At 41.6% G+C, this 12,370-nt stretch overlaps 2 protein-coding genes across 2 annotated transcripts in view; both read left to right on the top strand.

The window, feature by feature from the left end:
* The first annotated feature begins 366 nt into the window (after window positions 1-366).
* Window positions 367-4,561, top strand: LOC101359714 (protein PET117 homolog, mitochondrial). Its single transcript, XM_004376443.2, has 2 exons — window positions 367-521; window positions 4,116-4,561. Exons 1-2 carry the CDS (start codon window positions 426-428, stop codon window positions 4,263-4,265), a joined length of 246 nt encoding a protein of 81 aa, XP_004376500.1. The 5' UTR covers window positions 367-425; the 3' UTR covers window positions 4,266-4,561.
* Window positions 4,541-12,370, top strand: part of KAT14 (lysine acetyltransferase 14) — a 70,221-nt gene continuing 62,391 nt past the window's right edge. Inside the window, exons 1-2 of the mRNA XM_004376442.3 lie at window positions 4,541-4,826; window positions 6,805-6,923. Of these exons, the coding sequence (XP_004376499.1) occupies window positions 4,568-4,826; window positions 6,805-6,923 (378 nt within the window). The 5' untranslated portion in view covers window positions 4,541-4,567. The remainder of the gene's footprint in view (window positions 4,827-6,804; window positions 6,924-12,370) is intronic.

The following is a 12,370-nucleotide window of genomic DNA, read 5'->3' as shown; positions in this document are numbered from 1 at the left end:
GGACTAGGGGCAGCAAAGTGCCTCAGGGGGAAGTCCTGCCTCCGCCTCGTACTCCCCGCCTTGGGGGCTGGAGGTTAGAACTAAGACCGGCTCAGACCTGAGACCTCTGCCCTGGCAAGGTGCCGTGACCCGCGGGAGGGGATGGGGCCCGGGAGGCGGGCTCCTCTTATTCCTGGGTCCCTCGGAGAAACCAAGCGCTTCCCGCCCCGCGAGCCCTCCGGAAGCCGCTCCTCCAGCCTTGCGGGGCGCCGCGCGGTGCTCGGCTCTCGATTGCTTGCGACTGGCGGCGACAGGCAACGCACTGGGCGGCCCGGGCTCTGCGCTCGAGGGGTCGAGCCTGGCCTGAACCGGCAGTGACGCGGGCTTGGCTGCTGCCCGGGCGCGTCGGACACCAGGAGAAGACGTCCGCGGCGGCTGGCGCGGGAATGTCGAGGAGCTCTAAGGTGGTGCTAGGCCTCTCGGTGCTGCTGACGGCGGCCACCGTGGCCGGCGTGCATCTGAAGCAGCGTCAGGACCAGCAGGTCGGTGTCATGTACCATCTATTCCGAGGCCAGTGCGCGACTGCGTCCTCGGGGCCTCTTCTAGCCCCTCCGCGTGATTCCCCTGCTGCTCCTCATGTCTGTCCCTCTCGGCCTGACCTTCCCTCCCGCGGCGGCGCGGCTCGGCGCCTCTTCCCTCCGCCCTCCTCGCTGCAGGTCCTGCTGGGGCCTGTGTGCGTCCTGGAAGCCCGGGGTGACCCCAGTACCGATCTCCGCCTGGGATCCTGACCCTCCGGGCGTTAAGTTGGCTGGCTTCCCGAACGCAGGCTCTTGGATGGGCAGCGGTTCTGTTTTCAGATCACAGCCTGCCTGCTGTGAGACGGACCTTTCAGCATCTCATTTGCGCTGCCACAGAGTAGAGGGCAGGAAAACGGTTTCCTTGGCCTCTCTACCCGCAGGCTCAAGATTGGGGTGAAAGCTGATGAGTTTAAGTGCTAATGATTCTGTCCCGTGATAAAGGAGGCTCCCCTGCAACCCACATTAAACCTGGGAAGTTTGTTGAGATATATGTCATTTATTTTTTATAAGGGTTCGTTGGCTAAGGAAACTGTAGATTCTGGGAACAATAGAGATACCAGCTTCCAGATTTTCTTTCTGGTACTTTTATTTCTGGAAATACCTGTGGCTTACTGATCATCGGAATGACCATCCATTCCTTTTCTCTAACTTCATATTTTCTTTCTTATTCAAGTTGGCAAACCTTTAATGACTGATGTGTGTCACGCACACTACTAGGCATTTTTGGAATACAGTGGTAAGGAAACAGCTGCTCCAAAGTCTACAAAATTCACAACAGTGCTGAATGTTTAGTGTGAGGACCCACGACTAGGTCGTTGGCAAACTTTAAGATAACACCTTGGCAGGTATTGGAGTTGAACCTAGTTTGCCAAGGATGGAAATAATGAGTGAATGAAGAGTTTAGTCTTCTCTGGAATTGTCTACTCCTGGCCTGTGCTATGTGGTCGGTTTACAGAGATGAAGCAGATGAGATCTTCGTTCTCTGTGATCACACTGTGGAAATCAGAGAAGAGGAAGGGAGTGCTGGTACAAGAATTTTGAGGAGGGGATGAGGTGATTAATGATGAAAGGGCAGAGAAGAGACTTGGAGAGATGGGATTAAAGTAGGGAGTGTGAGGGATTGCTTTTGGAGTAGAGGCAGGGACTTCCTCTTCTAAAAAGGAAAAGGAAAAGATGGTGATTCTGAGAAAATATGGAGTAGAGGATGGTATGGGTATGTCAGACGTAGTTCTGAGGTCAATGAAGTCAGAGATTTTCAAAGAGTATGGGGTAAGGGGAACACTGGTGGCACAGTGGATATGAGCTCGGCAGCAAACGGAAGGTCGGCACTTTGGATCCACCAGCCGCTCCTTGGAAACCCTACAGGGCAGTTCTACTCTGTCCTGTAGGGTTGCTATAGTTGGAATTGACTCAACGGCAACGGGTTTTATTTTGGTTTATGGGGTAAGAATGGGTTAGAGCTTGGTTCTGCACACACATCAGATGTTCCTGGGAAGTTTTCACAGTATAACCGAGGCTTGGATCCCACCCCAGATCTAAGAAATGAGAATCTTTTGGGGATGGGAACCTGGCTTAGGTATGTTTTAAAAGTGACCCAAGGGATTCTAACATGCATCCAGGGTTGAGAACTGCTGTGTTAGAGAGTGGAAGAGCAGAAATATTTAGAATTGTCCTGTGAGATATTTGCAAGTTAGAGATGAAAAAAAAAGATTGACCAGAATAACCTGTTTATTTTACATCTGATGATTCATTATGGATTTACGTTCTAGACAAGGTCAAATGATCGGCAGTGTCTGAAGGCTTAAGGAAGCAAGAAGTATAATGACTATTGTTTTCCTGTTGTTCTTTTTTTGTTTGTTTGTTTCTTGACTGTCTGCCATATACCAGGTACTGTACTATGCACTTTATATACATCATCTTTAATCCTCACAGAGTCCCTGGGTGGCGCAAATGTTTAAATGGGCAGTTACTAACTAAAAGGTTGGTGGTTCAAATCCACCCAGAGGCACCTTGGGAGAAAGACCTAGTGATCTACTTGTGAAAGACCATTGAAAACCCTATGGATTATAGTTCTACTCTGACACACATGGAGTTGCCATGAGTCAAGGTCGATTAGAAGGCAACTGTTTTTTTTTGAAGGGAGAAGATGGAGGTCAAGGGGAAGGATATGTGAGGCCATCAGCATAGACATAGAAGCCTGGAGGAAAATGCAAGTGAAGGAGGTCCTGGAGAGCAAGACCATAAGCCACATGCTAAAGTCTCAGAGAAAAGGATAGGATCTTTGAGGCAGGTGTGGAAAGAATGATTCCAGTGGATGGTGTTGACTGGGGGTGGGGTCAGCTGGTGTATGTAGGTAAGCATGGTGTAAGGAGCACTGGGCAGGAAGTACTGTATATGGAGGGAGGGTGGAATAAGCTCTATTTCTTGTTTCAGTTAGTGGAGATCATTCAAGGGCATAGGGTTTAGGAGAGTTAGTTTTTAGTTATCAATCCCAAGACTCTCAAAAGATGCTGTAGCCCTAGAAGAGGTCCAGCAAGTAGGTACTTGTTGAGTTTTTTAAATAGATATAATGACATTTTTTAAAAAAATCCATGACCTGGGCCTCACCTCCAGTAATTCTACCTCACAAGGCCACTATTAAAAAGTGGTTAGGGTATTTGTGATCTATAAACTATATGTTGTGTTCATCATCAGTAATGACTGCATTGATGTTTTAAAGAAGCTCATCTTTGGTGCCAGGTCTACATTCTGGAATTTTCTCCCTGTCTTTTTAGTGCTTATTAAGGTAATTACTGTTGATAGGCTTTTTTTTTTTTTTCTCTAGTAATAGCAATCTTTTTTTTTTCCTTCTCTGTCTGTGGAGCCCCGGTGGCACAGTGGTTAAGAGCACAGCTGCTAACCGGAAGGTCGCGGTTCAGATTCACCAGCCACTCCTTGGAAACCCTATGGGGCAGTTCTTCTCTGTCTTGTATGGTCACTATGAGTCGGAATCGACTCAACAGCAGTGGGTTTGGTTTTTTTGGTTCTCTCCCTGTTATGTATAATTAATTAGTAAATTTTGTATAATTTTTACTTTTTCTTTTTACATACTAGAGGAAGCCAGGTTCTTTACTTCCTTGCATCCTTACAGTTTGTTCAGATATTAGCAATTTTTTTTCTTGATGTTTATTCAGCTAGAATAATTGTTAACAGGAAAGTAGTTTACAGAGTTACTGTAGTAACTTTCTTGAAGTTTGTAAAACATCAAGTATCATTTAAACTTAAAATTCAACATAGTGCCAGTTTTTTCTTTCTTGGTGTTTCCCATTTTCTGTATTATATGTTCAGGCATTTCTTAAAATATGAGAAGTAGTTTCACTAATAACACTATAGCACATTGCTGAATTAATTTGATGATTTTTTTTTATTACATTTGTACAGAAGGTTAAAATTGAGTTCTTATTATTTGGAATCTGAAAGTTTTAAGTGAATTTTGGTAACACTGTTACTTGAATTTGAATGGCGCAGGATGAGAACACCAGTTCAGGGTGTTACTGAAATCTTTTTTTACGCTTTTAGAGACTTCGTGATGGAGTGATCAGAGATATTGAGCGGCAAAATCGGAAAAAAGAAAACATCCGTCTTTTAGGAGAACAGATTATTTTGACTGAGCAACTTGAAGCTGAAAGAGAGAAGATGTTATTGACAAAAGGATCTCAAAAAACATGACTTGAATATGAAATATTGATGGGGCAGATGGTGTTGAACGTGTATGTGTGTGCTTTGTTCAGATAGTGAATAGCTTAGTAGCATCTTCAACCTTTTTTTGGTCACTATTGTTTTAAACTTGATCAGATAACAAACAGTGTGGATAATATATTCTAAATTCCTGCGTTAAAAACCCTCATGTCTGTGGGCAGATGCTCTACTAAACGGTTTCTGTTTGTGTGGTCCTGGTGGAAGCCCCTTTAAGCTCAGTGTCCAGAACTTGGGATTGTTACTGAAAAGCACTTCCGAACCTGTGAGAAGGGATGGATAGTAATATCCACCTGGGTAGTTTGATAAGTCGACACGATGACGAAGCCACAAGAACATCTACCTCGGAAGGGCTGGAAGAGGGTGAAGTGGAGGGGGAGACGCTCCTGATTGTAGAGTCGGAGGACCAGGCATCAGTGGACTTATCTCATGATCAGAGTGGGGATTCCCTCAACAGTGACGAAGGAGACGTGTCCTGGATGGAGGAGCAGCTGTCCTTCTTCTGTGACAAGTGCCAAAAGTGGATTCCGGCCAGTAAGGAACTTCTCAATTTCTTTGATTTGTCGATTTCTATGTGAAGTTTTGTTTTTCCAGCCTGTGAAAGAAACATGAGTATAAAATCTAAATAAAAGGATAATTATTTATTATTTAGTTGACCAACCATAAATTTATATAAAATGTAGACATATTTGTAGTAGTAAAAATTACTTTCAACCTGTTAAATTTTTAAATTAGCACACTTGATAGTAACCCATTAAAAATTAGAAAGTTGGAAATCCTGTGTTCCTAAAGAATTAGCCACATTTTTCTAACAAGATTGTGTTTGGAATTAGAGCCAATTTTTCCCAGTGTAGAATTAAAGTTCAAATTCATAAAAATTTCTCTGTTAATGTTTAACCTAAATGAAGAACCATAGTTATTATATGCTGAAGTGAGGTCAGAATTAGCAGGTTAGACGTGTTTTGTTCCCGTTTTGTAGAAGCAGTCTTATTTTCCATTTCGTGCTGGCCTGCTTGATTTGCTGACGAGATACACATACATGCTCACCTGATTGCCCCAGTCTTGAGATGGTCGCCTGCCAGCTCCTGGCTCTCAAGAGCAGGCCTTGCCTGCTGTCATATGATTCTTACCAAAACTGGATTTTTGTGATAGGCAGAGACTAGTAAAGATATATGTGCTGGAGAAATGCTTTGTGTAGTAGAGTCTGTAACTGGGTCAGAGAAATTTATATATATTTTATTGTGAAGTGGGTAGTTTCCTGGTATGTGGAAATGTTTTTGTTGAAGTGAATTTAACTGTTACTGTTAAGAAGTTAATAGTAAAATTTTCACAGAAAACAAACCTAGAATTTACTACTTATTAGCTCATTTTTTGCTTCTGACTAATTAACTCTTATTAACTAAAGGTTTTGCCTAAACACTTCCATGGCTTATTAACTAAAGGTTTTGCCTCAACTAAGGGTTTTGCCTAAACACTTCCATGGCTTTCCCCTTGTCCTCACGGGATACATTTTGTACTGCCTTATTGAATTTATAGGGTGCTCAGGTCCTGCTGCCTTCTTTCGTCTCTCTCCTTGGTTCCCTCCCCACCCCCGGGCATAAGTAGAACTTTGCAGTCAGACTGAGCTTTTAATTCTCCACAAACAGTTCTTTCTCATCCCTAGGACTTTGTACATTTTTATTTCCTCAACGATGCAGCTCTATAGCCTCCTCACCCATCCCAACCCCATACACAGTCACCTCACTTCACCTGGCCAGTTCCTAGTCATCCCTCAGTTCCCCACCAGCCTCACTTTCCCTAACTTCCCTGTCTTCCTATTACGGTTTGGGCACCCTTACTATGTGTCTCACACTGCTCTTTGGCATGTAGCACATTCTAGTTCTCACAGAGGATCAGCATCATGTGGGAAACTTTTAAAAACCAGCAAGGCCCAGGCCCTACTCCCAGAGGTGGATTCAGTTCATCTGGGGTGGGCCTAGGTACATTAAAAAAAAAAAAAAAAACTCTCTGGGTGACTGATGCTCGGTGAGGATGGAGACCCACTCCGCTGTTGTGATCACCTGCTTGAATGTAGCCCTCACAGAATTTGTAAACCCAGGAGAGCAGGTGCTCTCTCTTGTGCATTGTATTCCCGGTTCCTAGTCCAGTGCTTGGCACAGGCTGGGAGCTAAGATGCTTTTGGAAAGAATGTGTAAAGAGACCTACCTATAGGAGTCTGGAAGTTAACAGTTGGAAAGTCCAGTTAGAGCAATAATACCTGCTTTTTCAGTACCTAAACCCTAAAGTTAAGAAACAACAGATATTAGTGGGCACACACTTGATGCTAGAAGAAGAAAAATCTTTCTCCTTTACCCTCTCCTCACTCCCATCCTTCTGCTATCGTGAGTTGGATGAAAAGGGAAAAACCACAGCATGGGAAACTTGGAAAATCTGGTTGATAAGTTGATTAAACTTTTGGGTTACTGTTGCCATCTAGGTAAACCTAAAATGTGACTTTTTGTTTTTCTTCTAGGTCAGCTGAGGGAACAGATCAGTTACCTTAAGGGGGATAACTTTTTTAGGTTTACTTGTTCTGATTGTTCAGAAGATGGCAAGGAGCAGTATGAAAGGCTGAAGCTAACATGGCAGCAAGTGAGTAAAAAGCTCTTTTCTAGAGTTCATGTGGTTGGTCCCCGAAGGGAGTTCTTTGGATAAATATCTAGAGAATAAGTTGTTTTGAGGGATGTTTTGGATTGAATTGTGTCCCCCAAAATATGTATTGAATTCCTGACGGTTGTACCTGTGGATGTGATCCTTTTTTAGAAATAGGATTTTTCATTTGTTACATTAATGAGGTCGTACCAGTATAGGGTGAATCCTAAACCTAATCACTTTTTAATTATAAAAAGAACAGAATAGACACAGACACACACAGGGGAACAAGGAAGACAGACAAAAGAGATAGATGTATCTACAAGCCCAGAAATACCAAGGAGTGCTGTCAGGTGCGAGAAGCTTAAATAGACAAGGAAGGACCTCCCCCTAGAGCCATGTCCTAAGTTCAGACTTCTAGCCTCCTGAACTCTGAGGAAATAAATTTCTGTTCTTTAGAGCTACCCGTTTGTGGTATTTCTGTTATGGCAGCACTAGTTAACTCAGAAAAGGGATAATTTTTATTTCACAACAAGAATTGTATACTGAATATGTGGATAAAGGAATTCTTGGTAAAATGCTTGCTGCTAACTTTGTGAATTGGACTTGAGATTCTTGAAAATCTCACAATGTTACATTTATGTATAATACCAAGCTCTGATTTTAATTGATAATAGGCTTACATTTTTATGGCAGCCATTTTTAGAACAATAAAACCATTTCTAAAAATGTTAAGATAGCCACATTGGAAATATATTTGGAAGAAGTAACGTGGCTGATTACAAAAACCAACATAACCTAGCTTTTCTTCATTTGAACTCAGATGTTTGAGTATTTTTTGTCTGATGAATACTTAAGTACACTCTTAACAGTCTCCAATTCCAGTACTCTAATCCAAGCCAACTATACTCTAAACAATAGCTTTTTACTGATCTATGGGTTGTATTAATTTTTCAGTTTTTTTAATGTTATTGTGTATACTAACAATGTATCTCTCTCTGTATATACATATATACACACACACAGACAAACAATCCTTAAGTTCAAGAAACAGTGAATGATAATATTACTGTTATATTTTTTTATATATATCATTTCCCTCAATTTTATTTCTTTTGTTGTTGAACATTGTGTTAGTCATCTAGTGCTGCTACAACAGAAATACCACAAGTGGATGGCTTTAACAAAGAGAAATTTATTTCTTCACAGTAAAGTAGGCTAAAAGTCCAATTTCAGGGCGTCAGCTCCAGGGGAAGGCTTTCTCTCTCTGTCGGCCTTCTTCTCATCAGCGTTCCCCTGGACTAGGAGCTTCTCTGTGCAGGGACCCCAGGTCCAAAGGATGTGCTCTGCTCCTGGCACTGCTTTCTTGGTGGTACGAGGTCCCCGTGTCTCTCTGCTCACTTCTGTCTTTTATATCTCAAGAGATTGCCTCAGGACACAGTCCAGTCTTGTAGATTGAGTATTGCCTTACTTACACGACTGCCACCCATCCTCCCTCATTAACACCACAGAGGCAGGATTTACAACATATAGGAAAATCACACAATACCAGGAATCATGGCCCAGCCAAATTGATACACATGTTTTTTGGGGGGATATAATTCAATCCATAACAAACATATACAACAAAATATACCAGTTCAAAAGTTTCTACAGGTACAATTCAGTGACATTGATTACGTTCTTTGAGTTGTGCAGCCATTCTCACCTTTCTTTTCTGAGTTGTTGTTCCTCATTGACATAAGCTCACTGCCCCCTAAGGTTCCTATCTAACCTTTCAAATTGCTGTTGTCAGTTTGATCCCATACAGATAGTTCTTAAAAAAGCATAATGCCCAGGCGGGCCTTTTTTGCTTGTTAAGCTGAACTGTTGTTTGATTTTAAGAAGACTTCAGAGGATATTTTGGTTTAAAGTTTAAAGATTATCTCAGGTCAGTAGTTTCAGGAGTTCACCCCTCCGTGGCTCCACAAAGTCTGCAGTCTGTGAGAATTTGAAATTCTGTTCTGTATTTTCCCTTTTTTGATCAGGATTCTTTTATGGAATCTTTAATTAAAATGTTCAATAATGTTAGCCGGACACCATCCAGTTCTTCTGGTCTCATTGCAGAGGAAGCAGTTATTCATGGAGGCAATTAGCCACACATTCCATATCCTCCTCTTATGCTTTTTTTTTTTAATTGTGCTTCAAGTGAAAGTTTACAGTTTAAGTTAGCTTCTCTCATACAAAAATTTATACACACATTGTTAAGTGACCCTAGTCGCTCTCCCTATACTGTGACAGCACGCTCCTCCTTTCCACCCTGGATCTGCCGTGTCCATTCAACCAGCTCCTGTCCCTTTCTGCCATCTCATCTCGCCTCTGGACAGGAGCTGCCCATTTAGTCTCATGTATCTACTTTAGCTAAGAAGCACTCTCTTCACGAGTATCATTTTATGTCTTACAGTCCAGTCTAAGAACAGTTGGCTTCAGGAATGGTTTTAGTTTTCAGCTAACAGAGAGTCTGGAGGCCATGCCTTCCAGGGTCCCTCCAGTCTTAGACCATTAAGTCTGGTCTTTTTACTAGAATTTGAATTCTACAGCCCACTTTTCTTAGGGGGACTCTCTGTTGTATTCTCTGTCAGGGCAGTCATTGGTGTTATCTGGGCACCATCTAGTTCTTCTGGTCTCAGGCTGATGGAGTCACTGGTGTATGTAGCCCGTTCTGTCTCTTGGGCTAATATTTTCCTTGTGTCTTTGGTGTTCTTCATTCTCCTTTGCTCCAGGTAGGTTAGGACCAATTGATGCATCTTAGATGGCCGCTTGCTAGCTTTTAAGACCCCAGACGCCACTCACCAAAGTAGGATGCAGAACATTTTCTTAATGAACTTTGTTATGCCAGTTGATCTAGATGTCCCCTGACACCATAGTCCCCCGACCCCCGCCCCTGCTACTCTGTCCCTTGAAGTGTTTGGTTGTATTCAGGAAACTTTTTAGCTTTTGGTTTAGTCCAGTTGTGCCGACTTCCCCTGTAGTGTGTGTTGTCCTTCCCTTCACCTAAGATAATTCTTGTCTACTCTAGTTAGTGAATACCCCTCTCCTTCCCTCCCCACCCTCATAACCATCAAAGAATGTTTTCTTCCACATTTGAACTGTTCCTTGAGTTCTATTAAGAGTGGTCTCATACAATATTTGTTCTTTTGCGACTAATTTCACTCAGCATAATGCCTTCCAGAGTCATGAGATGTTATGAGATGTTTCACGGATTCATCATTGTTCTTTATCGTTGTGTAGTATTCCATTGTGTGAATATGCCATAATTTGTTTATCCGTTCATCTGCTAATGGGCACCTAGGTTGTTTCCATCTTTTGGCTATCATGAGCAGTGCTGCAATGAACATGGGTGTGCATATATCAATTTGTGTGACGGCTCTTATTTCTCTGGGATATATTCCAAGGAGTGGAATTGCTGGATCATATGGTACCTCTGTTTCTAGTTTTTTAAGGAAGTGCCAAATCGATTTCTAAAATGGTTGTACCATTTTACATTCCTACCAGCAATGTATAAGTGTTCCAGTCTCTCCACGACTTCTCCAACATTTATTGTTTTGTGTTTTTTGGATCAATGCTAGCCTTTTTGGGGCAAGATGGTATCTCATAGTAGTTTTGATTTACGTTTTTCTAATGGCTAATGATCATGAGCATTTCCTCATGCATCTGTTAGCTACCTGAATGTCTTCTTTGGTGAAGTGCCTGTTCATATCCTTTGCCCATTTTTTAATTGGGTTATTTGTCTTTTTGTTGTTGAGGTTTTGCAGTATCTTGTACATTTTAGAGATTAGACGCTGATTGGATTTGTCATAGCCAAAAATTTTTTCCCAGTCTGTATGTTGTCTTTTGACCTCTTTTGGTGAAGTCTTCTGATAAGCATAAGTTTTTGATTTTTAGGAGCTCCCAGTTATCTAGTTTCTCTTCTGGAGTTTGTGCATTGTTACTTATGGTTCGTATTGTGTTTATGCCATGTATTAGGGCTCCTAGTGTTGTCCCTGTTTTTTCTTCCGTGATCTTTATCATTTTAGATTTTATATTTAGGTCTTCAGTCCATTTTGAGTTAGTTTTTGTGCAGGATGTGAGGTATGGGTCTTGTTTCATTTTTTAGCAGATGGATATCCAGTTATGCCAGCACCATTTGCTAGAGACTGGCTTTTCCCCCCATTAACAGACTTTGGGCCTTTGTCAAATATCAGTTGCTCATAGGTGGATGAGTTTACATCTGGATTCTCAATTCTGTTCCGTTGGTCTATGTATCTGTTGTTGTACCAGTACCAGGCTGTTGTAACTACTGTGGCAGTATAATAGGTTCTAAAATCATGCAGTGTGAGGCTTCCCACTTTCTTCTTCAGTAATGCTTTACTTATCCAGGGCCTCTTCCCTTTCCATATGAAGTTGGTGATTTCTTTCTCCACCTCATTAAAAAATGTGATTGGAATTTAGATGTGGATTGCATTGTATATGTAGATCACTTTAGGTAAATTAACATTTTTCACATTGTTGAGTCTTCCTATCCATGAACAAGGTACGTTTTTCCACTTATGTAGGTCTCTTTTGGTTTCTTGTAGTAGCGTCTTGTAGTTTTCGTTGTATAGATGTTTTACATCTCTGGTTAGATTTATTCCTAAGTATTTTATCTTCTTGGGGGCTATTGTAAATGGTACTGATTTGGTGATTTCCTCTTTGAGGTTGTCTTTGTTGCTGTAGAGGAATCCAGCTGATTTTTGTATGTTTATCTTGTATCTGGATATTTTGCTGAAATCTATTAGTTCCAGTAGTTTTCTTGTGGATTCTTTAGGGTTTTTTGTGTATAAGATCATATCATCTGCAGATAGAGATACTTTTACTTTTTCCTTGCCAATTTGGATGCCTTTTATTTCTTTTTTCTAGCCTAATGACTCTGGCTAGGACCTCCAGCACAGTGTTGAATAAGTGGTAATAAAGGGCATCCTTGTTGGGTTCCTGTTCTCAAGGGGAACGCTTTCAAAGTCTCTCCATTTAGAATGATGTTGGCTTTTGGCTTTGTGTAAATGCCCTTAATTATATTGCGGAATTTCCCTTCTGTTCGTATTTGGCTGAGAGTTTTTATCGTGAATGGGTGTTGGACTTTGTCAAATGCCTTTTCTACATCAATTGATAAGATCATGTAGTTCTTGTCTTTTGTTTTATGTGATGGATTACATTGATTGTTTTTCTAATGTTGAACCATGCCTGCATACCTGATATGAATCCCACTTGGTCGTGGTGAATTATTTTTTTGATACGTTGCTGAATTCCATTGGGTAGACTTTTGTTGAGATTTTTGAGTCAGTGTTCATGAGGGATATTGGTCTGTAATTTTCTTTTTTTGTGATGTCTTTACCTGGTTTTGGTATCAGGTTTATGCTGGCTTCATAGAATGAGTTTGGGAGTATTCCATC

The sequence above is a fragment of the Trichechus manatus genome, unplaced genomic scaffold (assembly GCF_000243295.1).
Source record: "Trichechus manatus latirostris isolate Lorelei unplaced genomic scaffold, TriManLat1.0 scaffold00042, whole genome shotgun sequence".
NCBI lineage: Eukaryota > Metazoa > Chordata > Mammalia > Sirenia > Trichechidae > Trichechus > Trichechus manatus.
Note: the sequence above shows the minus strand (reverse complement) of the source record. Positions and strands in the feature narration are given on the sequence as shown.